Source organism: Somniosus microcephalus, chromosome 9, assembly GCF_052327205.1.
Source record: "Somniosus microcephalus isolate GS21.2 chromosome 9, FLI_Smic_1.0, whole genome shotgun sequence".
Taxonomy (NCBI): Eukaryota; Metazoa; Chordata; class Chondrichthyes; order Squaliformes; family Somniosidae; genus Somniosus; species Somniosus microcephalus.
This window is the reverse complement of record NC_140995.1, coordinates 28,153,500-28,181,150: the sequence shown is the minus strand read 5'-3', so window position 1 is coordinate 28,181,150 and position 27,651 is coordinate 28,153,500. Positions and strand designations below refer to the sequence as shown.

General features: G+C 45.9%; 1 protein-coding gene across 1 annotated transcript in view; it reads right to left on the bottom strand.

The window, feature by feature from the left end:
* Window positions 1-27,651, bottom strand: part of csmd1b (CUB and Sushi multiple domains 1b) — a 1,295,488-nt gene that overhangs the window by 894,279 nt on the left and 373,558 nt on the right. Inside the window, exon 6 of the mRNA XM_085996460.1 lies at window positions 21,661-21,764. Within this exon, the coding sequence (XP_085852586.1) occupies window positions 21,661-21,764 (104 nt within the window). The remainder of the gene's footprint in view (window positions 1-21,660; window positions 21,765-27,651) is intronic.

Genomic DNA, 27,651 nt, shown 5'->3' with positions numbered 1-27,651 from the left:
CGGGGAGATCGGGGGGGGCGGGAGATCGGGGGGGGGCGGGAGATCGGGGGGGGGGTGCGGGAGATCGGGGGGGGTGGGGGGCGAGCCTCGGGAGATCGGGGGGGCGGGGCTCTGGAGATCCGGGGGGGCGGGGCTCGGGGGGGTGGGGCTCGGGACCCCTCTTCCCCCCTCCCCTTCCCCCCTCTTCCCCCCCTCCCCTTCCCCCCTCTTCCCCCCTCCCCTTCCCCCCTCTTCCCCCTCCCCTTCCCCCTCCCCCTTCCCCCCCTTCCCCCCTCTCCTTCCCCCCTCCCCTTCCCCCCCTCTCCCCTTCCCCCCTCTTCCCCATCCCCTTCCCCCCTCTTCCCCCCTCCCCTTCCCCCCTCTTCCCCCCTCCCCTTCCCCCCCTCTTCCCCCCCCTCTTCCCCCCTTCCCCCAGTCACTCTCTCTCTTCCCCCCAGTCACTCTCTCTCTTCCCCCCAGTCGCTCTCACTCTTCCCCCAGTCGCTCTCTCTCTTCCCCCCAGTCGCTCTCTCTCTTCCCCCCAGTCGCTCTCTCTCTTCCCCCCAGTCGCTCTCTCTCTTCCCCCCCAGTCGCTCGCTCTCTTCCCCCCCAGTCGCTCGCTCTCTTCCCCCCCAGTCGCTCGCTCTCTTCCCCCCCCAGTCGCTCTCTCTCTTCCCCCCCAGTCGCTCTCTCTCTTCCCCCCAGTCGCTCTCTCTCCCCACCCCAGTCGCTCTCTCTCTTCCCCCCACAGTTGCTCTCTCTCTTCCCCCCACAGTCGCTCTCTCTCTTCCCCCCACAGTCGCTCTCTCTCTTCCCCCCCCAGTCGCTCTCTCTCTTCCCCCCCCAGTTGCTCTCTCTCTTCCCCCCCCAGTCGCTCTCTCTCTTCCCCCCCAGTCGCGCTCTCTCTCTTCCCCCCCGCCCCAGTCACACTCTCTCTCTCTCTTCCAACAACAACATGCCCTCAAAAGACCCTCGGCACCGCCGGGCACTTCAGCTAGTATATGCATATATTAAAACCGGATTACTATAGATCTGTAACGGAGAGTTGTTTCTTTTCCCAGTCAAGCAACTTCTTGTTGGAAGCTGACCCCATTTATAATCCCAATCCAGGTTAACATCATAATGACCCGTATTTTCTGATGCCTATGGGTGTGTACGAGCTGTGTACACACTCGTAGGGACATCGGTAATGCCGGTTTCAGGCATGCGAAGTGCATGCGCTGAAAACCGGCATTTCCGATCGGTCAAGAATCCTCTTGACAGATCGGACATCTGCCCTGGAGAAGGGCCTCCACAGGGGGAGAGTTCCGCTTTCTGCAGAACCTCCGCCCGCTGAAATCACTTAAAAATCTTACACCTGGTAAAAGCAGGCATAAGAGCTTAAAAAAGTTTTTAAAAAATGTTTTACTCATTTATAATTTAAAAATACTTTTAGAAAAGGTAAGTTTATTTTTAGACCTGTAAAAAACTTTAATTATTTTTTCAAAAAATTAAATTTTTGTTTAAAATATTTAATTTAATGTAATTTTAACTCATTTTAAAAACGTGATGATTTTTTTAAATTTATTTAATATTTTAGTGTCTTTTTGGAGTGATCTCCATTCATGCTTTTGACAGATCTATCTGACCCTTCTTTCATTGGCTGGCCTGACCCATGCGATCCCAGGGACGCTTGCGAACCGCATGTGCCCTTGAGATACGTGGGCCCTGCGCATTTCGACTTTGGAGAGGCCCAGGAGCGGAAGTGTCCGGACCTCGGGAGCCCTCAGGTAAGTTCATAGATTTTTTTCCGATAGGAGGCCTCCGCACACAGGAAACCTCCGATCGGTAATTACGGGCCATTGTGAAATAGTCTTCCTTAGAAAAGTAACTCTATTGCACTATTAGTAATGTTCAAGATTGTAACACACTCTCTGGGTTCACATGATGTGTTATAAAAATGCTAGCTTCACTCCTGCTTTTTCTGAAATCACCCAACACCCTCCATTTTGCAATAGTGTCAGATACTTATTGTAGACTTGCAGCCACCATTGTGTTCTACATAAAAAATATACAATTTTCAACACACCAATGACGTCCCAGTGACTTTAAAAAGAGAACAATCAAGCACAGCCAGTGTAACAGAAGAGAAGAAGAAAGCAATATCCTATCTTGAACCCCACAGCAAGGGGTGGGGGAGATGGATGCCCGCTTGACTAGCTGGCTGCAACTAACAACTTGCTGGTACTTTCTCACAGAATGCCATCAACCATGAGTGCCTGACCAACTTACTCAATGCACACCCGAGATATCAATGTGTGACATACAACAGACTGTCTGAATCTAACTGTGTTAAAGCTCAAAATAGATATATGCATTTAAAATAAAGAGAGGAAATTATCAGATAGAAAAAGAAAATCTTCTGGATAATACATCATCTTCAAAATTACTTCAACTGAGTGGTTACATGCGCCTCTTGGAAAATGATAGTGATCAGGTAAATTCAGAACATCTAATTTTCCACGTTTAAATATAGTCATGTCTTCCCGGTGATGAATTTTGCACAATATATATATTAAACTATTTCAGCTCCCGAGGCCCAAAGCTCTGGAATTCCCTCCCTAAACCTCTCCACCTCTCTCTCCTCCTTGAAGAAGCTCCTAAAACCTATCTCGTCACCTGTCCTAATACCTGCTTATGTGACTCGGTGTCATATTTTGTTTGATAATGCTCCTGTGAAACACCTTGAGATGCTTTACTACGTTAAAGGTGCTATATAAATGCAAGTTGCTGTTGTGCACCAAAAATATAGAAATAAAATGTTTTTTTCATTGTTAAGCCAGTGCTGCGAATTATAGGCATCTTCACAAATGTGATTTTCCACTAGAAGGATCAAGACGGCGTTGCATGTGTTTCATATCACCTTTAATGAGGCATTGGTCAAAATCCACATAAGGTCATCTCCCACAACAGCTTCATGAGATATAAGGAGCCACTTTGTTTATTTGCACTCCCCAGCATATCTTCCAGCTACTGATGTATTCCACAGGGTAAATTTTGAGGGGTACAGCAGCTAACGTGGAGCTTCAGTCCCTGGGACTGTTATTGCAAAGTTGGTGTGAGGTTTGTCTGCCCTTCGTGATTTTCCGCTGATTAATTTTAGTCACTGGAAAATCATAACTGTCACCTTCTGTGCCTGAGCCTGATTCTTCAAGCTGCACTGGGAGATGGTAGAAACCTAGCAAAATAGGAGCTGGAGTAGGCCATTCGGCCCTACAAGCTTGCTCCGTCATTCAATATGATCATCGCTGATCCTCTATCTCAATACCATATTCTCGCTCTCTCCCCATATCCCTTGCTGCCTTTTGTGTCTAGAAATCTATCTCTCTCCTTCTTAAATATATTCAGTGATTTGGCCTCCACAGCCTTCTGTGGTAGAGAATTCCACAGGTTCACCACCCTCTGAGTGAAGAAATTTCTCCTCATCTCAGTCCTAAATGTCCTACCCTGTATCCTGAAACTGTGATCCCCTCGTTCTAGACCCCCCAGCCAGGGGAAACATCCTCCCTGCATCCAGTCTGTCTAGCTATGTCAGAATTTTATGCATTTCAATGAGATCCTTTCTCATTCTTCTAAACTCTAGTGAATACAGGCCTCGTCAATCCAACCTCTCCTCATACGACAGTCCTGCCATCCCAGGAATCAGTCTGGTGAACCTTTGCTGCACTCCCTCTATGGCAAGTATATCTTTTCTTAGGTAAGGAGACCAAAACTGCACACAGTACTCCAGGTGTGGTCCCACCAAGGCCCTGTACAACTGTAGTAAGACATCCTTGCTCCTGTACTCAAATCCTCTTGCAATGAAGACCAACATGCAATTTACTTTCCTAACTGCTTGCTGCACCTGCATGTTTGCTTTCAGTGACTAGTGTACAAGGACACCCAGGTCCCTTTATACATCAGCATTTCCCAATCTATCACCATTTAAATAATACTCTACATTTCTGTTTTTTCTATCGAAGTGGATAACTTCACATTTATCCACGTTATACTGCATCTGCCATGTATTTGCCCACTCACTCAACTTGCCTAAATCACGTTGAAGCCTCTTTGCATCCTCCTCACAACTCACAATCCCACTTAGTTTCGTGTCATCAGCAAACTTGGAAATATCACATTTGGTTCCCTCCTCCAAATCATTGATATATATTGTGAATAGCTGGGGCCCAAGCACTGATCCCTGCGGTACCCCACTAGTCACTGCCTGCCACTCCGAAAAAGACCCATTTATTCCTACTCTCTGTTTCCTGTCTGTTAACCAATTTTCAATCCATGCCAGTATATTATCCCCAATCCCATGTGCTTTAATTTTGCACACTAACCTCTTATGTGGGACTTTATCAAAGGCCTTCTGAAAATCCAAATACACCAAATCCACTGGTTCTCCCTTATCTATTCTACCAGTTACATCCTCAAAAAACTCCAGTAGGTTTGTCAAACACGATTTCCCTTTCATAAATCCATGTTGACTTTGTCTAATCCCGTTGATATTTTCTAAGTGTCCTGTTATCACATCCTTTATAATAGACTCTAGCATTTTCCCTACTACTGATGTTAGGCTATCCGGTCTGTAGTCCCTGTTTTCTCTCTCCCTCCTTTTTTTAAACAGTGGGGTTACATTTGCCACCCTCCAATCTGCAGGAACTGTTCCATAATCTATAGAATTTTGGAAGATGACAACCAATGCATCCACTATTTCCATGGCTACCTCTTTTAGTACTCTGGGATGCAGATTATCAGGCCCTGGGGATTTATCAGTTTTCAGTCCCATTAATTTCTCCAGCACTATTTTTTTACTAATACTAATTTCCTTTAATTCCTCCTTCTCACTAGACCCTTGGTTCCCTAGCATTTTTGGGAAGTAATTTGTGTCCTCTTCCGTGAAGACAGAACCAAAGTATTTGTTTAATTGCTCAGCCATTTCCTTGTTCCCCATTATAAATTCTGTCGTTTCTGACTGTAAGGGACCTACATTTGTCTTCATTGTAGATGGGAGGCTTGTGGTGAGTTGGGGTGTGTAAGTATTGGGAGGGGTAAGAGCACTGGAAGAGCAACACTAAGGTGAAGGGGACTAGATGCACCACAGGTGTCTAGGAACACTGAGGTGTGAACGTTGGTTCTGGAAGCATGGAGGTGGAGGCTGCAAGCATAGAGAGGGAGGTGAGGATGAAGTCCTGAGGGTTTCCTGGAGCACTGAAGGGTTGATGCATTTAAGACTAGTGAGGGGGAGATCAAGACTGGAAGCTCAGAGTGTGGGCCTAAAAGCAGTCAAGAAAACTCGTTTGGACTCTAAGGGCAGGATTTTCATTGGGCCGTGGAGTCGGGATTGGAGGCGTGCGGGGGGTTAAAATCCCAGAATCAGGGGTCCCGACCCCATTCTGCACTCAAACCCACCTCTATGCCAGTTTCAAAGGAGGCGGGTACCCGCCCCGCACTGGGACCCAGTTACCCAAGGCGGGAAGGGATTAACTGTCTGGTAACAGGTAGTTAACAGGCAGTTTTTAGCCTAATCCCTATTTTTAAGGTTGAAGTGTGGGATTCCCAACGGCTCCAACCACGCCAAGTTAGAGGAGGCGGGCCGTCGGGTTGAAGGACTTGGAGGGGTCGAGATGTCGGTGTTCAGGTGAGTGATGTGTGCATGAGTGCAAATAAGTGTGTTTGGTGTGTCTAAAGTGATTAAGTAAGTTTTACATACATTTTCTTACCTTTTCAGCCTTCCTTCCTTTAGGTCTCGGGAGACCCTCATCTCACCGGCACAGAAAGCAGAATGACTGCGACCTGTCAAAAGTGACAGCCTGCAGCTTTCTGTGCAGGAGAGATTTCTGACTGAGTCTGTGGAGAAGGACTCATGTTAGAAGTAAGACGGTCAGTGTTTGACAGCTTCAAACAGCTGTGAAATGCTGATATTTCATCTGTCAAAACCTCTTGACAGATGAAATTTCAATCTGTGACGTCACCTGTTGCTGGGTGGCCCTTAATTGGCCTGCTGAGCCCGCTGGGTGGGCTCAACAAGGTCAATCAAGTTAAAATCGCGTGGATTGGCCGCATCTCGATGGAGGCGGGACTACAACCCCAAACGTTGTAGTCCCGCCTCCAACCCGACTCCTGAATGAAAATCCTGCCCTAAGTATAGGCATAGCTCTGAATAATGACCCAAGTTCAGGAGTGGGTAAGTTTGGGATCAGAGCACAACAAGAGCACCACACAAATACCAAGCTGGATTGCGGCAGAGACAGCAGCAGCGATAAGTATCGGGCAGTGGGCAAGAAGTGTTGCAGAGAAAGCGCAGGCAGAGGGTAGCAAACACAATTAAAGTTTGGGCACTGCACCTCTTTCGACAGACCAGGTTTCAGCATACTCAATTTTATTGCAGCAAAAGCCTAAAGCTCTGGAGCAGAACATTTTGATTTTGTATTTTCAAGGCTGCCTTTCTCATAATTTGCTGTAGCAAGGTGTCATCCTTGATAGTAAATTCAGCAGTTCTCAAGCTTTTTTGGGATGGCCCCCACTTCTTCTTCTTTCGTATGGTAGTAGCAAAGCAAATCAAATGTCAATATCTAATTTCCTCTGAGGGCAATGCTCACTGATGTGCTCCAGGGTTTGATTAGAAGCTCCACAGTCACATGATGGGGATGCTTTAATCTTCAATCTATGGTGAAGGTGGCAGCATCTACCATGACCGGCTCTGAGGCAGTTGATGGTTGTCCACTGTTTGCGAGGAAGGTTTGATCCTTCAGGTTGTACTGTGGGGTCCTCTATAAGGAATCCATTCCGTATGTCGCAGCTCTTCCAAACATTTCGCCATTAGTCATCGATTCTGATCGCTGAAGGGCTTCGGCGACGGTCCAAAATGGCCTTCTAGATTTGAGACGGGTTGGTGGTATGTTGTTCAGGTCGGCCTGGATTGGCATGTCTTTGCTGGTGTAGTGGTTGTATTCTCTGGAGACTGCATACTCGCAGCGTAGGTGCGGTGGTGTGATGTTTGCAAGTATGGGCAGCCAAGGTGTTGGTGTCGATAAAAGTGTACCGGTGATAATTCTCATAGTAAAATTCAGCTGGACATCAACGGATTTGGCATGCGGACTTGATAGCCATGCCGGAGAGCAGTGCTCTGCTGTAGAGTACACCAGGGCGAGTGCTGCCGTACCCCGACTAGTGGGACCCCCACTAAAAAAACTCTAAACCTCTTATACCCTTCCACCTGTGAATAATGTTACTGTTAAGTTTGCAAAAAGTCTCCCTTTCTCTCCTCCTCCTTCACTGTAGCATTTCTTCTCCTCCGCTTCACCTGTTCTTTCTCCCTTCATTTACTTTTGTTTCTCTCTCCTTCTCCATTATGGCATCTCCTCAACTTGTGTTTCTCCTTGACTTCACTTCTGTCTTTCTCCTTTACTTCTTGGTTATCCTCCTTCATTTCTCACACTCTCTTATCTCTCATTCTGCTTCATCGCTTATTGGGCCTGAATTTGCGGTCGAAGGCTTCCCACGGGCGAATGCCTCCGAACCGCAAGTAAAGTACGAAATTACCTGATGGTCCCGGAGGGTGGGACACTTGCGATCCTGGGCTTGCAGGGGTACGGCCCGCATATCCCGGGGGCGCACGCAGTTCGCAAGTGTCCCTGGAATCACGTGGGCTGGCCCAACCAATCAGAAAGGGGGTTTCCCATTATGCTCATGGGGATTCCATTTATGTACAGAATCCCCATAAGCATGAATAGGAATCACTTAAAAACCACAATTACACACTAGTTAAATAAGAATAAATCATTACACGTTCAAAATGAATTAAAATGCAAATTAAAACAAAAATTTAATTTTTTGAAAAATAAATTTAAACGTTTTAAAAGGGCTAAAAATAACCTAAATTAATTTTAAAGGTATTTTTATGTTTAAACTCTTACATTGGTAAAAGAAGGCCTTACGCCTGCTTTTACCAGGCATAAAAGTTTCACGGGCATTCGCTGGGCAGCAGTTGGGCAAATAGCCCAACTCTCTACCCGCGGATGCCCTTTTCCCAGGGGTGTGGTGGATCTGCCAAGCTGAAACTTGACAGATCGCAAGTTCCGGGTTTTTGCGCAGCGCACGTGGAAATCTGGAACTCACAGGGCGCACGGTGTACGTGGTCATAGGTTCCAGAAAATCTGGGCCATTATTTCTCCTCCAGCTCTCATTTTATTTTTCTCTCCTCTTCCATACCTAAGCAGGCAGAGAAGCACAAGGGTGGCTGGGTGAGTCAGCAGATTAGGATACACTTGGAGCAAGTGGGCCAAGAACCATTTGGGCTGGGTAGGCAAGCAAACAGCCAGGCCAGGAAGCACGCAGAAGAGGCAGTCACTTACATTTTGGCCTACATCTCACTTTCACGTACAGAATTTCTCTATAGGAGCTAGAACTGTCTCGTACTTTCTCACTGGTGACATGGGTTGTCCTGGCTTGCTATGACACCTTCAGGTATGGAATTTTCACTCATCCTAAACGTGTACGTAGTTGTGCAGTGTAATTACTCTGAAAATACTTACAAGAAGATGATCTTTCCCAGTGCAACTTAACATAATTAGTCTCAAATGACAGGGTACAAAAGCAATTACATAACACACTCCTTGGAGCATATCATGCAGACCTTCAGCCGAAAGTGTAGATGTAATTATGTGACTTTACTTTCACAAATGTGTGGTGATTCACTTCACTTCACTCAGTCCCTAATTTCTGCAATTCTGCCTCAACAAGGGACCAGGCACTTCCTTGCATGGTTGAGGGAGGAAATATTGGATGAGAAATCTTCATGGAGCTAGGCTTATGCGCTTAACGAACAATGCCAATGGCCGGTATTGCTCACTTGACGACTAGGCAGGGACCATAAGGGGAGAAAATCAAATCAAATAATAACATACCCTCGAAAACAAAAATGAGACTCCTTTTCCCCCATGATTCTATATGTATATACACTCTCCAAATGATGGTGTTTTTTGTCAGAAACTAATTGGTGTTCAACAGCAACACTGGGACACAGTAATAGAGGTTACAAATAACTGTTGGAGATCTTAGCGGACATGTTCATATGATATTTCTGTTGCTTCCGTGTATAATAAGACACAGACTGCGGAGAACGGTACAACAGGTGTTTACTCAACGTGGCTCACACTGCAACTGGTCTGTACAGATTACTACTCAGTGCTATATACAGGTGTGGTCACTGCCGGTACTGCAACGTACATGAGCTGTAAAACATAGTTCCCCCCTTAAAGGTATATACATTACAATTCCTCCCCTTTTAGATTAACAGTACCATAACACTCATTTAACAATTAAATATCAAACTAATTACAATTAACACTTTTAACATGCAACATTAGCTGAAAATAGTCTATTTATATATTCAGTCTTTGGGGAGGCTTCCTGATCCTTTCTGGATAGCGCCTTTCCCGAGTGTCTTGCTCTTGGTGCGGAGGCGATTCTGGCCCCCTGTCGTCGGTTGGTTCATCAGCTTCCGATGCTACTGTTTCTGGGGTAGATGCGACCTGTACGTCGGGTTCATCACCAGGTATGTATGGACGTGGCATGGGGTTGACTTGTTCCTGTGACTCTAGGATCTGGTCAGCATGGCGTCTCACGATGCTCTCCCCAACGTCCACTGTGTACATTAGTGGCCCCTGCCGTGTGCATATCGTTCCTGGCGGCCATTTTTCTGTTCGGTAGTCGCGGGCCAAGACTGGTTGCCCTACATTGAAGCTCCTTGTTGGCTTCTCATGGATGTGCTGGAATTGCTTACTCTCAACATCTCTTCGTACGTTTGGTCTGAGCAAATCCAGGCGAGATCTTAACCTTCGGTTAAAGAACATCATGGCTGGGGCCTGGTTGGTGACTGCATGTGTCGCATTCCGGTAGGTGAACAGGAAATTGTCCACCTTGTGCTGCAGCGGAATGTTGTCATTGTACATAGCCTTTATTGCCTTCTTAAAGGTTTGTATGAACCTCTCAGCCAATCCATTTGTGGCTGGATGATACGGGGCGGATATGTAATGCCTTACCCCATTCTTTTTCAAGAACCTCCGGAACTCTTCGGACACAAACTGTGGTCCGTTGTCAGATCAAATCTGTTCTGGCAAGCCATTCCTGGCAAAAATGGTCCGTAGGACTGCAATAGTTTTCTCCGTGGTGGTGGAGGACATTTTGATGACCTCAGGCCATTTCGGGTGCACATCCACGGCTATTAAAAACATTGAGTCCATGAATGGACCAGCAAAATCAATATGCACCCGTTGCCATGGAGATGAGGGCCACTCCCATGGGTGTAGAGGGGCCTGTGGTGGTGCATTTTGGACTTTCTGGCATCCTGAGTAGCTCTTGGTCAGGTCCTCGATTTGTTTATCGATTCCCGGCCACCACACATAAGCCCTGGCTAGGCTTTTAATTTTTACCCCTCCCAGATGACCCTCATGAAGCTCATTGAGCACTCTATCCCTTAACTTGGGTGGAATTACCACTCGGGATCCACACATCAAGGTCCCCCGGCACACTGACAGCTGTTCTCTCCTTGTCGAGAATGCTGGCAACAGTGAGTCGCCATGTGCTGGCCATCCCTTCACCGTCAAATCATATACCCGAGACAGTGTCGGGTCATTTCGGGTTTCCTTTTCGTTACAGGCGTTAGTTACCGGTAGGTATTCAACTATAGTCGAATGGAATATTTCGACAGGATCCACTGCTGGTGCTTCCTCCGCAGTAGGCAGTGGCAGGTGTGATAGCCCATCAGCATTTCCATGCTGTTTCGTGCCCTTATATTCAATCTCATAGTGGTGCGCCCCTAGAAAAAGTGACCATCTTTGTAGTCATTGCGCAGTCATCACCGGAATGCACTTCTTCGATTAAAAATGGAGACAAGAGGCTGGTGATCAGTCAGCAAGGTGAATTTCTGCCCGTGCAGATAGTGATTGAACTTTTTCACTCCCCACACTAGGCTGAGGGCCTCCCTGTCAATCTGGGCGTAGTTACGCTCGGCTGAGGTTAGTGACCGTGACGCAAAGGCTATTGGCCTCTCTGAGCCGTCCGAGAATTTGTGCGACAGCACCGCTCCAATGCCGTAGGGTGACGCATCACATGCCAACCAAATTGGTAATGCCGGGTTGTAATGGGCCAATACCTCTTTCGACGTGATTAGTGTTTTGCTCTTCTAGAAAGTTCGTCTACATTCGTCACTCCACTTCCATGGCACCCCAGTTTGCAGTAGGGTGTTCAGTGGGTGTAGTATTGTAGACAAATTTGGCAAGAACTTATGGTAGTAGTTTACCAGCCCGAGGAACGACCTCAGTTGTGACACATTTTCTGGTGCTGGAGCCTTGACTGCTGCCTCAATCTTCTCTGGGGACTTATGTAACCCCTCTTTATCGATAACGTGGCCACAATACGAGATCTGTTTTCTAAAAAACTCGCATTTGGGGTGGTTAGCTCGGAGCCCATATTCCTGCAATCTAGTGAGCACCTGCTCCAGGTTGGCAAGGTGATCACTGTCATTTTCGCCCGTGACCAGGATGTCGTCCAAATAACACTGGGTCCCTGGGATCCCTTGCAGGACTTGTTCCATTGCCCTCTGCCAAATAGCCGGAGCTGATGCTACCCCGAATACCAGCCGGTTGTATTGGTAGAGACCTTTATGGGTGTTGATTGTGAGGTATTTTTTTGATGCTTCTTCCACCTCCATTTGTAGATACGCCTGGGCCAGATCAATCTTAGTGAAGCGTTTCCCTCCAGATAGCGAGGCGAAAATATCTTCAATCCGCGGAAGTGGATATTGTACGGTGTGAAGGATCGGGTTCACTGTTACCTTAAAGTCCCCACAGATGCGAACCTTCCTTGGTTCCCCAGGCGTGCTGCTCAACGACTTTTTCATCACAGGGACAATGGGTGTAGCCCACACACTCCAGTCTACCTTGGACAGTACACCTGAACGTTCCAGACTCTCCAGCTCTGCTTCGACGGCTGGGCGGATCGCATAAGGTTAAAGTCTGGCATTAAAAAATTTTGGGCTTGCGTTTTCTTCAATTTTAATCATCGCTGTCATGCCTTTTAGTGTTCCGAGTCCTTGCTGGAACACTTCTTTCGCGTCAGTTAGGATCTTTGACAGTCGCCCAGGTGTGACGTCATCATCCTTTTTGTCAGCCACAGTCAGTGCCTGTATGGAATGCCAATCCAGTTGTATTTTCCAGATCCATTCACATCCCAGTAATGGTGGTCCTCCATCTTGCAATACATACAGGTCTAGTTTTGGTGTTTCCTTACCGTTATATTTCTTACCCTTATTTTTCCTTTGGGGTAGACTTTTTGCCCCGTGTACGTCTTCAAAATAATTTTTGGGTCTCTCAAGGGTATGTGTGAGAATAGCCGCTCATAGTCCCGTCGGATTATGACTGTTAGGGCTGATCCTGTTTCCAATTCCATCTTTACCTGGACTCCTGCTAACTTGAGAGTGACCCAAATGGTTCGGTGATCCTCCGATGTGATCACATTATGTAGTTTCAGACAACTCAGTTCCCTGCTTTCGGAGTCGTTATCACTCTTTTGTTCGTCTGAACTATTCTCCGTCATCTTATGTACTTTCTTTTACTTTCCTTTTGTAGGTTTCTCATTGCTGGTTTTCTTTCCCGACCTGCAGACTCGTGCTATGTGTCCTACTTTTCCACAACGTCTGCACACTTTGTCTTTGAACCAGCAATCATTCTGGTCGTGTGCTGTTCTGCCGCAGCGATAGCACTTCTCTGTTCCATATTACATTTTGTTTGTGCCATATTCTTGCGGTCTCTGTTGTATCTCTGCAGTGCCCCGTGCTGCTGCTTCATATGATACCGCAATGCTGAAAGCCTTTTCCAGCGTAAGGTCCTTTTCAGATGAAAGCCATTTCTGGGTTCCTTCACTTTGAAGCCCACACACAAACTTGTCCCTTAAGGTATCTGCCAGTCCCGCTCCAAACTGGCAGTGTTTCAATAGTTTGCGCAGTTCTGTTAAATAATCAGCATTGCTTTCATCCTTATGCTGGTTCTGTTTGTGAAACTTGAATCTTTCTGTTATCAGCAGCGGTGTGGGGTTTAAATGTTCCTTTAGTATCGTTACTATGTCTTCAAAACTCTTTTCCATTGGCTTCGTTGGGGATACTAGATTTCGTAATAAACCATACGTCTTTGCACCCATTAAATTTAACAATATCGACGCTTTCTTGTCATCTGACACCTCATTTGCCTTGCAGTACACCTCTATTCATTCGACATATGTAGTCCAATCTTCGACTTCATTGTCAAATGCAGTGATACTGCCACTCTTTGGCATTTTGGGTGTGGTTTAAAATGGCGTCTCCCAATGGCTTAAAATGGCGTCTCCCGCGCTTTCCTTCCTCCCCCGCTGCTGCCAACGCCGCTCCTGGCGGTTCTCGTGGCAATGGCGGCGCCCTGTAGGTTTCGCGTGTTTCTCCTGCGCTGCTGCCAACGCCGCTCTCGGCGGTCCTCGTGGCAATGGCGGCACCTCGCGGGTTTCTGCGCGTCTCTCTCTCCCTCTCTCCGACGCTGCTCGGCCCCTGAACACCGGCTGCGCCCTGTGCGCTCTGCCCTCTCTCTCTCTCCCCCGTCGACGCTGCTCGGCCCTTTGCTGTGCCGCTCTGTCGGGCTCTAGCCCGCCGCTGTCTGGGAACGGTCTGCGCACTACCTGTTGCCAGCCCGTTTCGCTGGACCACCTCGACTGGAAAGCCAAGCCTGGCTCTCGACAGCCTCCCCCGCAATTCTCGAGTCTCTGCTGGATGACTGGGCGGTTGCCCGTGGTCGACGCCCAAGTCTCTGGCCTTGACCTCCAATCCACTGATCTCCAGGAACGAATCCCCGGGAGGTGATGCAGAGTTGCGGGTAGGTTCGAACCTGCCTCGTCGCCAATGTTGCGTCCGTGTATAATAAGACACAGACTGCGGAGAATGGTACAACAGGTGTTTACTCAACGTGGCTCACACTGCAACTGATCTGTGCAGATTACTACTCAGTGCTATATACAGGTGTGGTCACTGCTGGTACTGCAGTATACATGAGCTGTAAAACATAGTTCCCCCCTTAATAAAGGTATATACATTACAATTTCTCTGTCTGTTATTAACTGAGCCAATGATGTTTATTTTGAAGTGTAGCTACCGTTGTAATTTAGGGAAATACAGCAGCCAATTTGCACATAGCAAACTCGCACAAACAGCAATGGGATAATTGACAAAATAATCTATTTTAATAACTTTTGGTTTGTGCCTTTTCCTTTTATTTTCTCTCCCACATGGCAGCTGTCTTTCAGTCTGCCAGCGCATTTCACACTTCATCTAGAGCCATCCTTTGTCTCTTTACTCGACATTTACCATCTCGTCTCACCTTGAATATCTCTTAATGTCTCCTCACCCCTCCCAGACCTTCCCTTTTGTTCTTTCATCCCCTCCCCCATTTCCCAGCCCCCTAACTTGTTTCTTAATCTGTTTCATTTCCTGCTTTTTTTTCTCAGTCCTGACGAAGGGTCTTTGACCTGAAACGTTGACTCTGTTTCTCTCTCCACGGATGTTGCCTGGCCTGCTGAGTTTTTTCAGCGTTTTCTGTTGTTATTTCGGATTTCCAGCATCTGCAGTATTTTGCTATCCTATTTTAATAATGTTGCTTAAGGGATAAATATTGACCAGGAATACCAGGAGAACTCTGCTGCTCTTATTCAAATCGTTCCATGGCTTCTTTTACATCCACCTGAAGGGTAGACAAGGTTTAATGTTTTATCTGAAAAAACAGCATCTCTGAGAGTGCAGCACTCCCTCAGTACTGCACTGAAATGTCAGTTTAGATTATGTACTCAAATGCTGGAGTGGGGGATGAACCCATGTGGGAGTGAACAATAAATGAGCAATGGGAAGCCGTCAAAGAGAAGCTAGTTCAGGTATAGACTAGACACATTCCCACAAGGTAGAAAGGAAGGATATCCAAAGCTAGAGCTCCCTGGATGACTAAAGTTATATGGCCGTATTTTGCGGTCAGTGGCAAATGAACAGCACCAGTCATTCATTACACTTGCACTTGCCCAGACTTTCTAGGTAATTTTTCACTGGAACTTACTGTAAGTTAGAGAGCCAAAACAGTGTGGCGCCCTCTATAGGGGATCTGGTACCTGTGTGAATAGGGCAAGTAACTGTGTATCTCCTTAACCAATCAGATTGAAGAATCATTAATGAGCAGCGCAGAGTCTGAACCAGGAAATGTGAGTTAGAATATTTAATTTAATGTCAAGTCAGGTACAGAAAGCAAAATAAAGAGGGAAAGAAAGATGGGATTAAGAGAGAGAGATAAAAGTGATAGAAAGAAAAAGATTTAAAAGATTTTGTTTTACATTTCCAACAATAATTGAAATCTGAAGGAATGAGTCGCCACACTTGTAAAAGTTAATTTTCAGGGCCAGAGAGGTTGTTTGGCAGTAATTAAGACTTAGCATGGCGTTAAAATTTACTTACACTGGAACGGACAAGCCCTAACTTTTTCTGGTGAGTTTAGTGTGTAAATATCAGGTAAGTACAGCAACTTCACACCCTTCTATGTATTTGAATGCTGAGTCTCTCGGCGACATACGCAGTTTCTGGAAGAGCAGGGCAACTCGGACAGCAACTTCCTGATTGCCACTTTTAACTGTGCATGTGCGGTCACCAGAAGTTGCTGTCCGATTTACTCTTTAATAACATGAGCACTGATAGTCTCACTGGTTTTTCCTGCAGCAAAATCCGGTCCAATGAGATTAAATGAAACAGAAAATGGAGGCTTATGATAAATGTTAGGTTCACAAATCAGTAGAGAACCAAGCTAAATACAGAAAATACAGATGAGAACTGAAAAAGGAAATAAGAGGGTCAAAGAGAGTGCATGAGAATAGATTAGCCGGTAACATAAAAGGGAACCCAAACATCTTTAATAAACATAGAAGTGGTAAAAGGGCAGTCAAAGGAAGGGTAGGACCATAAGAGATTAGCGTGCAAAATTAAGGCACATGGGATTGGGGGCAAGGTATTGACTTGGATAGAGAACTGGTTGTCAGACAGAAAGCAAAGAGTTGGAATAAACGGGTCGTTTTCCAAGTGGCAGACAGTGACTAGTGGGGTACCGCAAGGATCGGTCCTAGGACCCCAGCTGTTCACAATATATATTAATGAGCTGGACGAGGGAATTGGATGTAATATCTCCAAATTTGCAGATGACACAAAGCTGGGCGGGAGGGTAAGCTGCGAGGAGGATGTCGGGAAACTCCAGTACGATTTGGACAGGTTGGGTGATTGGGCAGAAACATGGCAAATGCACTATAATGTGGATAAATGTGAGGTTATCCACTTTGGTGGCAAAAACAGGAAGGAAGATTATTATTTGAATGGCAATAGATTGGGAGAAGGGGAAGTGCAAAGAGACCTGGGTGTCCTTGTGCACCAGTCGCTGAAGGTAAGCATGCAGGTGCAGCAGGCGGTTAAGAAGGCAAATGGTATGTTGGCCTTCGTAGCAAGAGGGTTCGAGTACAGGAACAAGGATGTCTTGCTACAGTTGTACAGGGCCTTGGTGAGACCGCACCATGAGTATTGTGTGCAGTTTTGGTCACCATACCTGAGGAAGGACGTTCTTGCCATGGAGGGAGTGCAGCGAAGATTCACCAGGCTGATACCTGGGATGGCAGGAATGACGTATGAGGAGAGATTGTGTCGATTGGGCTTATACTCACTGGAGTTTAGAAGATTGAGAGGGGATCTCATCAAAACCTATAAAATTCTGTCAGGTCTGGACAGACTAGATGCAGGAAGGATGTTTCTGATGGCCGGGGAGTCCAGAACCAGGGGTCATAGTCTAAGGATAAGGGGTAAGCCATTTAGGACTGAAATGAGGAGGAATTTCTTCACCCAGAGAGTGGTGAACCTGTGGAATTCTCTGCCACAGAGGGCGGTGGAGGCCAGTTCATTAAATATATTCAAGAGTTGGATATGTTTCTTGAGGCTGAAGGGATCAAGGGATATGGGGAAAAGGCAGGGACAGGGTACTGAATTTGGATGATCAGCCATGATCACATTGAATGGTGGAGCAGGCTCGAAGGGCCGAATGGCCTACTCCTGCTCCTATCTTCTATGTTTCTATGTTTCTATGACCAATTATGGATCTACCTTGAGAGATCACAAGTTCTGAGTTTTAACGCACGTGCTTCACATGCCTGAACCCGGAACTTGCACGGCCCCTACAGGCATGTGCGCACCTTGTACGTACCCATAGGAGTCGCAAAATACGGCTCATAGAGTACAAAAGCAAAGAAGCTCTGCTAAATCTTTATAAAACACTGGTTAGGCCCCAGCTGGAGTATTGCGTCCAATTCGGGGCACTACACTTTAGGAAGGATGTCAAGGCTTTAGAGAGGGTGCAGAGGAGATTTACCAGAATGGTACCAGGGATGAAGGACTTCAGTTATGAGAAGAGACTAGAGGAACTGGGGTTGTTCGCCTTAGAGCAGAGAAGGTTAAGGGAGATTTGATAGAAGGGTTTTGATAGAGTAAATAAGGAGAAACTGTTTCCAGTGGCAGAAGGGTCGATAACCAGAAGACACAGATTTAAAGTGATTGGCAAAAGAACCAGTGGTGACCTGAGAAAAAACATTTTTACGCAGTGAGCTGTTGTGATCTGGAATGCACTGCCTGAAAGGGTGGTGGAAGCAGATTCAATAATAACTTTCAAAAGAGAATTGGATAAATACCTGATGGGGAAAAAGTTACAGGGCTATGGGGAAAGAGCAGGGGAGTGGGACTAATTGGATGGCTCTTTCAAAAAGCCAGCGCAGGTACCATGGACAAATGGCCTCCTTCTCTGCTGTATCATGCTATGATTCTCTGACATCTATTGTGCTATTCTGACACCTGTTCTATTATTTAGATACCATCACAACCGTGTAACTGGCATTGCCGTGTTTATTCCTTTGAAATGTTAAATTCATTTTCAGGTTGGTGAACAGGATTCGGTTGGAGGCATGCATACCCTCTTATTTTAGGGCAATTGTGGTTTTTATCCATCTATTGTGCCTGAAAACAAGTCAGATCAAGGGGTTGTTAAGTAATTTTTTGGGTTGTTACAGTAAGTGTATCAGATGCCTTGGAGCCCTGCAGGGTAATCAGAAACGAACAGGCTGAATTTTGGACTTCTGAGGAATGCATAGACCAAGGTTGTTGCCTTATACAAAATGTATGACGCATTGTAAGGCTCAGGAGAAATCCAATCACATTGCTTTGATCAATTTTCATAAGATTTTCAACCTAGTGCTTCACGTGACCCTGATACGCAAGCTGGATGCAATCTGAATACATATCTTATATTTACTGGGGGATTGTCCAGCTCTAAGATTCATATAGGGGTAAATGCTGACTCACCACTGGGGGTGAAACTGGCTGTAGCACAAAATGGGCAACAGCAAATTGGCAGCCCATTTTACACCCCGCCCAATTAGTTATTGCCTGTTCTGTGCCACCCCATAAGACCAATTTCGTCCCTAAAGAATCTATATTTCTCAAAAAGAAGTGAGGGAAGGTTGTCCACTATCACCCCTGTTTGATATCTTCATCAATAATATGTCAAATGGCATTGGCTAGGAAGTGTCTGTTCTTGCTATTTCTATATTGTTGCTGCACTCGCTTGACGATCAAGTGTACTGATCAGTGGAAAATGGTGGTGGATGTCATCTAGTCCAGTATTATGGCTTTGTAAAGCTCAAGAGGGGATCTCAAAGGTATTTATTGGAAGATACAAGAAGCATCCGCTCCAATAGGTGATTTATACGAATAGCTGAAGATCCTAGTGGATGCCAACTTCAGTCTGGGCACAGACTGCACTGAAAATGGATCGAAGGTATTTTGGTGTTTTTTGGTCTTTCTTCAATGACAACAAAGACCCTATGCAGATTACGTTTATAGCATATAAAATGTGTCCAAATAGTTCAGAATGCAGATCATGCAATGGAAGGGTTTCCTTCAGCCCACGTACGAAATCCACGACCTGTGAGATGGAGTTGTGGCAAAAAGGGGAAACGATTGTAGGAAGAGAAGGTGCCAGCTTACACCAGCCTGCCAGCCTACCAGGAGAGGGAGTCAGCTTCATAGTGGGCACAGATCTTTGCCTGAGCTCTTCAACTGAGATTAAAGAATTGGTGATGCGCTATCAATTCTAATAAAAGGCTGGGCAGAGTTCAGAACGACAGGCTTTTATTAACTACTGAATTGCACTTCAGACAGATCAGGACTATGCCTCTAGTGGACGACCGAATGCCAGGAGCTGCCATGCGGCCGCTCTTATACTCGGTAGCCCAGGGGCGGAGTCAGCTGAGGCATAGTCAGGCACAACAGTGAAACAAGAGTGAACGACAACAACAACAACAACAACAGTGAACACAGTGAACTACAGTGGTTTACCACATTCACCCCTCATTTAAAATTAAGTCCGGCGGGGTGAAGTGTATCAAAAGTTCGAGTAGGCGAGTCTGTCGGGCGGCCTCGTTTGCCGTCGAGATCTTCGTGGCGACGGTTGCGATGGTACAGCTTCCCACGACGCGTCTTGAGCGGGGTCCAGCACCGGCATATCGTCCCCTTTGATGTTGGGTGGGCGAGTGGACTCCGGCTGGTCCTGGGGGCGTGGCATGCCGTCTACTGGGGTGGAATGGACAGGGGTGAGAATTGGGTCTACTGAATTTTGGGCCGTGTCGGAGGGGGTCGTGGTGGGGGGCAATGGTGGCGGGTCAGTGGACCCCGAGGGTGCCAGATCTCTAATGGAGACTGTATCCTCCCGCCCGTCCGGGTATGCCACGTAGGCGTACTGGGGGTTGGCATGGAGGAGGTGAACCTTCTCTACCAGGGGAGCCGTTTTGTGGGACCTTACATGCTTCCTCAGCAGGACGGGCCCTGGGGACGTCAGCCAGTGTGGTAGTGAGTTACCGGATGTGGACCTGAGGCCCGCCACGAGGGCGTCCCGGATGAGCTCCTCCGTATGTTCCGTGGCTGTTACTTGCTTGCATTCGCAGGCTCGGCCGAGTTCCTTCAGCGCCCGTATGTATGCTTCTGTGGGTTCCCCGGGCTGTTGTTTGCGAGACCCCAGGAGATGTCTTGCGTAAACATAGTTGACCGGGCGTGCGTATTGCTCCTTCAAGATGTCGATAGCCCCCTGGTAGCTCGTAGCGTCCCGGATAAGGGCAAAAGCTCGGTGGTTTACTTTAGAGTTCAGCACCCTGAGCTTGTTGGCATCGGCGGCGAAGGTCTCGCCGGATGCAGTCAGAAAGGACTCAAAACAGTGCAGCCAGTGCGAGAACTTAGCAGTCGAGTCCGGTTCTTGCGGGTCGAGTTCCAGGCACTTGATCTTAAGAATCTGCAGCATCGTTTTTTTTTTTTTTCAGTAGTTAATAAAATTGATGCGCTATCAATTCTAATAAAAGGCTGGGCAGAGTTCAGAACGACAGGCTTTTATTAACTACTGAATTGCACTTCAGACAGATCAGGACTATGCCTCTAGTGGACGACCGAATGCCAGGAGCTGCCATGCGGCCGCTCTTATACTCGGTAGCCCAGGGGCGGAGTCAGCTGAGGCATAGTCAGGCACAACAGTGAAACAAGAGTGAACGACAACAACAACAACAACAACAGTGAACACAGTGAACTACAGTGGTTTACCACAATTGGTAATGGGTGAGCATCACGATAGGTGGCTTGTCATTTAGCCTGCATAGGTCCTTTCAACTGTACTGAAGGCAGATGTCCAACTTTAAGCTGATGAGGAAACTGTGAACATTGAGGTGACAACTACTTGAAACCTGGTTGTGAAAACATGTGCTCACCTATCCAAAGTTTGACGCCTACAGTGAATGGGTTTCAGAAAGGTAAACCGATGCTGCTGAAGCTCTGAACCTCCAACTGGTAGAGTTACTGTTCGATCAGATACGCTACATATCCCTTGCTATAGTTAGGAGGCTCATAGCTATAGAATCACATATTTTCTGGTGAGTTGTGCTGCTTGTGAGGAGATCCTGTTATCTGCTGTCATCCTAGCAAAGGCTCAAACCTGTGCTTGTCAACACTGTAGCTAAAAGAGCAGGGCAGAGGCTGGGTATTCTGCAATGATTGGCTCATCTTGTGATCCCTGAAAGCCTCTCCACCATGTACAAGTGTGATGGAATACTCACCACTTGCCTAACGGGCGCAGCTGCAACAACACATTGGACTCAAATACCTACCCCCTCCACCACCAGTGCAATATGTACAATCTTCAAGCACTGTAGATACTCATCAAGGTAACTTTGACAACAGTTCCTTTCCCTGCAAACTCTACCATCGAGAAGCACAAGAGCATTAATGTTGTGGGAAGATGTCACCTCCAAGCTTTCCTCTAATTGAATCGCCATTCTTTCATCATTGCTGGGTCATAATCCTGGAATTCCGTACCTAACACCATTGTTGGAGTACCATCTCCACATGGACTGCAGTGGTTTAAGGAGAAGGCCCACCACCATCTTCTCAGGGCAACTCGGGATGGGCAATAAATGCAGCCTTGCCAACATCACCCACATCCAAAGAACAAGTATTAAAAGGAGTTTATAGGCAGTACTCACGCATACAAGACTGTCCTGGTATCTCCTACTTTTCCTCCGTCTCCTACAGTCAAGGTATCATAACCTCTTTCCAGGTCAAATTCTTCAAACTTAAGCTTAATGATCTGTAGATAAACAAAACAAAACTGAGTTCTCCCCAGGTAAAATATCAATCGATTGTTTTTCCACACTGCATAAGCATTTTTCATTAAAAAAAATTTTTTTTACAGATATTTTCTGCAATTAATAGTTTATTAAACATTGCACAGATGTAAAGGGATCTTAAAGTCTACCCTTACTATTGCATAGATTGTAACTTTCTGTTACATCTTTGCTATGTTGTGTAATGAATGTACACTATGTAAAGTAAAAACTTACATTTATATAGCGCCATTCACGACCAACGAACGTCTCAAAGCACTTTACAGTCAATGAAGTACTTATGATGTAGCATACAAAGACGTGCTGAATTTTTTATATTTTTGCAAAACCTTAAATCATAGTTAGCCACAGAATCAGAAAGAACAAGAGAGTCACAGGCTTCACTCACACTGCAGCTACCAGTGTGAGACTGCTATCTGCCATGTGCAATTAGTAGACATGATACACTATGGACAGGTCCCATTCTGACCAGCACTGAGGTACAGCAACTGAGGTATTTGCAGCTATGTTACAGGGCAGGCACAGAGCTCTATCCTGCCAAAGGATATTTTTTCATTTTATGAGAAAGCAACGGCAGTGTCTCCCTTACCCCAATATTAAAAAGGTTCCATACAAAGTTTTAAATGTATCTTGGCAGTCCACGAGACCACCCACGGACGTTTTAATGCAACTTGCACTGGGTTGGTGTTATTCTACATTTGGCGCAAACTTGAAGCCATGCACGGGTAGCTGTGGTTAGAATGGGGTCTGTCTATAACGTGCCATGTCTACCAATGCAGCTGGCAGCTAGCTGGCTCAGGCCAGCAGCTCCTTTGGGGAGAGAGTCACACCGCTTGGCTTTAGTGTGCTTAGACATCAGATTGGGATCTGATCTGACACCTAAATTATACTGCTACTTTTTGAATTGATACACACCCAAAACTGGTTCATATCAACATAAGTGTGATAGTATAACTGCACCCATAATATCAGAGTGCAAAGCCATTCTTTATAGTCCAATAGGTGTGTCTTTGACAAGTACCATTAGCAAATACTTAAAAAGAGCAATAGTTGATTAGAAAACACACTGCTTTGTATTTACAGTAATGGGATAGCTTTATATTAATCAAACCGCTACTGCAGACTCAAGCAATTAGCAGATGAATGTTTGGTAGTCATGAGTTTTGAAATTTGATTAAATTTGCATAGACCATAATAGAGCTTCAGATCTTCATGATTGATTTGCCTCCTTGAAGGTAAACATCTGGTCAATTGGTTGGTTTGACTGCCTGAAGCTGAAGTTTGGACGATTAGTAATAATGGGAAATTTGGTCTCCCTCCATAGTGAAAGACCAAAACCTTCACCCCAGTAAAATTTTGCATTTAACACTAAATTCAATTGTAATAGCATTCCAACTACTCTTACATTTTGTATCATGTGACATTCAGGTCTTCAGTCGGTACAATGTACAATTCTCCTTTTGGTTAAAACAAATATTGCCAAGTAAAGAGAAAATACATTAAAGTTTTGTTCCTTAATCCGTACCTTTGAAACACTGTAACATTATAATGCTTTGTTTATAGTCCAATAGGTGTGTCTTTGACAAGTACCAAACATCGAGAGAGACCAAGATGGAAACATCGACCAAGATGGAAACATCGAGAAAGACTGAGGGGACACTTTATTTATTAATTTTATTAATTAATTAAATTTATTTAATTATAAGTTGTGAGTTCCTCACGATGCTCTCCCAGTGCGGCCACCCTGTAACCAGAGATTATTCTAGAAGCCTGGGTAGAAATATCAATGTAATTACTGTAGAAATTACTTTTTTTACATTATTTGCTTGTTCATTTTATGTGCTTTTTTTTATGTCTTTTATTTATTTTATGTCTGCTTTATTTATATTGAAAGTATGTATGTGTGTATATGTCGGTATGTGTTTTTTTGTGATGGCGCCGATGAAGATGGCTGCCGTCCTTGCGAGCTCCGTGCGTACCAGGCAGCTAAGTGTTCTTGCTGCTTGGTGCTCTCAGCTCATCAAGAAAAAAGCATTTCACTGACTAGATTACACTTCTTGTATTTAGTTATGTGACCAATAAAATTGAAATTGAAATTGAATGTCCGGTTTACTTTGTTTTAAATGTCCAGCCAGCCCAGACTGCTGCTGCCCATGCTGAGGTGCTGCAGTCTACAGCCGGGCCTTCCAGGCCCAGAGCTGGTCGAGCGCGTCCTGCAAGGCCATCTGAAGTCTCCCGCATGGACACTCAGCAGCCTTCCACCAGCCCTACTGCAGCCATTGGGCCAACACTTCGTAGGAGCACTAGAGTAGGCAAAGAAGGGATTGCACAAGGGTGAATAGTAAATATTGTTCTTGTGAAGATGTGTTCACTGATTATTGATAAATTTATTAATTCACTTTGGATAATTTTGTACTGTCTCTCATTTCAGCTTTGCGCTGTGATATGGCCTGCGGCAGGGATAGAATGATGGGGATGTGGTGAGCAACGGGGATCTGGGGTTGAATTTACTGGAACCGCAGTCTGATGGCCGATTGAGTGGCTGACTCTTCCCTCGCTTCTGTTCCTCTTCCTCCTCATCTTCCTCGTCCTCCTCATCATCCTCCTCCTCCTCCTCCTCTCCAACTTCCTCCTCCTGAGGTGGTCCCGCAATCCCTGCTGGCAAGGGCTGGGCCCTCATGATGGCCAGATTGTGGAGCATGCAGCAAACCACGACGAAATGGGACACCCGCTCCGGCGAGTACTAAAAGGCTCCTCCAGCGAGGTCAAGGCAGCGGAACTGTTGCTTGAGCAACCCGATGGTCTGCTCAGTGTTGTTCCTGGTGGCAGCATGGCTCTCATTATATAAGTGCTGTGCAGGGGTGTTGGGGTTGCGAAAATATGGATTGCTTTACCACAAGTGGCTATTGAGACAGAAACTATAGCATCATTTAAAAATGAACTGAATAAGTATTGGAAAAGAGAATATAAAAGGATACAGGGAAAGTGGAGGGAGTGGGACTAGCTGAAGTGCTCTTGCAGAGAGCCGGCATCATGAGCCAGGTGGAGAGCGGATACCTCTTGTATCCAACCAGCCAGCTGTGAGCTTGACGTGGTGGCTGGAAGAGTGCAGGAACATCGGCCTGGCGCAGGATGAAGGCATCGTGGCTGCTGCCAGGATAGCGGGCATTCACATTGAGGATTCGCTGTCTGTGGTCGCACACCAACTGCACATTAAGTGCGGTTACGGAAAGTCTCAGGATTCTTATGTGGTGCCCGCAAAGCCACGTGGGTGCAATCAATGGCGCCCTGCACCATGGGGAATCCTGCTATCCTGGCAAAGCCACATACACACTCGTCCTGCTTCTCTCTGGTGATGGGGAAGGAAATGTAGCCCCTTCTCCTACTGTAGAGAGCCTCTGTGACCTCCCGGATGCAGCGATGGATGGCGAACTGCGAGATGTTAGCTATATCTCCTGTTGCACACTAGAAGGATCCACTGGCGAAGAAATTGAGGGTGATGGTGACCTTGACTGCCGCTGAGAGAGCCATGGTCACCCTGATCTGAGGCTCGAGGTCTGATTGCAGGAGGTGGCAGAGTTCTGTGACCACCTCCTTGCTGAAGCATAGCCTTCTAAGACACTGCTCTTGGCTTAATTGGAGGTAGGAGAATTGCTGTCGGAAGACCCTCAGAGGGTACGGCCTCCTGTTGAGAGCCTTGATGGCCCTTCACCTCCCTCTGGCCACATGTTCCAATCTTTCTCGCTGTCTGTTCTCTCTCTGCAGTAGATCCTGGAGAGCCAGGTCGACTGCCAATACAGCCCCATTAATGTAACAAAGTGTAGCACTTTGATATTTTGTGAGAATAAATGTAACTAATTTTTAGTAGCCACAACACTCCAGAGACTAAACAACCTTTAAATGACTGATTTAAACTGTTGCACAATGTCAACCTGACGAGGAAGCAGTGAAACAGCACCAACCTGACAGCTGTGACTCATTAGTCATGATCCCTTTAAGTAGTGCCCCTGGAGCCGGCTACCGACTGCTTCATGCCTCCTCTCCCTGTCGCTGTCGGGGCGAGGCGCTAAGGCAGGGGGCGATACTCAATTTGGCAGATCGGGCATCCAGTGAGCGTTGCACACTCACTGATGTCACGGTCTGCCTGGCGCTGAAGTCCCCGGCACTAACCCATAGGGCGGCGCTACGGGGGTCCGAATTTGGTGTGCGGCACTGGATTCGCCTCACCGCGGCACTACTGCCTCAGTGCCCCGTTAGCACCCTCGCCAGATGCTAACTGGAGGCGAATTTCTCCCCTTAGTCTTTTGAATGAGTTTAGTGACTCAATATTAAGTCAATTCAACAGTTTTAAATAAATGTAATTAATTTTGTAACCATTTTTGTGCAATAACAGTCAGCCATCTTATTCTATCTAGAAAAATAAAACAATTGATGTTGACTTGCTGCTGCCGCTGGTGACCTATATATCTGCATTTGCAGCCAATTTTCAAAATGCAGAGAACTGGCTAAAATGGTGGACAGGTAGCCAATTGAGTGGCAAGTTCCAGCAACAAGCACACCCCATATAGCCCATTGCTTCTGTCTTGGACAGAATGGGATGGTTGCCAAACTTGGCAGCCAACAGTTTATTCCTGCTTTGCAACCAGTTAAACCGGCAGATACAAATTTCCTGCACTCAAGAGAGTCAGCCCATCAGCAAGTTCCAGTAACAAGCCTGCTCTGCATTAGGCAAAGGCAAATATTTCAGATCGAATGGGAAGGGGAACATTGCACCCGAATAGCAGCACTGGGGATGTAGTTGCTCCCTCTAATTCAGTGTCTATGGATGAAAGGAAAATCTTCATATTTGAGGAGCTCTCAACATCCGGTCGATATTTTCTATTTTTAACCTTGATGGATTAAGTCAACGAGTCATAATAGTGATGGGTGTCTTCTGCTACATAGGTCAACTGAGTTAGGAAGAGGAAAAAGAAGCATTCTGGTTTCTATTCCTGATGCACTGTCCAGGGGTCCTTGCTGGAAGTGTATGGGATGGGTCTCAGCTCTGTTGTAACTTACAATCAAAAAGGTGGCAAGGTTCACACAAAAATAATAATCACTTGGCTGAGTTGGAAGAAAGTGCCCAGCAAGGAGTCAACACCTTCAGAAGAGGAGGGGAGAAGAGATAATTGGACAGAGAAAAAAAGACGATGGTTGCTCAATTATAAATTGTAACCAACTGCAGCATCTTTCCCACAGCATTATTAACAATCAAAAATGCACAAACTTTGCACATTTTATAAGTATAAAGTCAAATAAATATATACCATCTTTCAGAAGAATTTTAAAAATGTGTCAAGAATATAACAGCAGGTGCAATCACCCCTATATCTCTGTTATTAGATATTCAATAATAAAACTCATAATGGAATTGAAGAAATATGCAAATTTGGTATCCCAATATGTCACGGCTTGAATTCAATTCTAAAAGTGATCTATTGTAAGCTATGCAACACATTCATATTCTATTTCTATAAATTCTGCAGTGCTGATGAGTAAATTGTGTTTCAGCACACTACTTGATTGTTTCAATAAGAAATAATATTACAGGCTGTATTATAAGAAGCTGAATACCACATTTGTGCATCTCCTACTAAGCCTTTTTTTGCCCTCGCTCAAAAAGCATCTTTAGATGACTAACCAATTGCTAATATGCAAATATATTCAACATATATTCAACTGTTACTATGCAAATATAGTGTCTCCATGTAATACATGAGATGGTATTTATTATAGTAATACATTGAGAGAAATTAAAGATCGCAGCTGTCAAGGTCACTGATGTGGAGTTTCTTATCAGCAAATCTGCTT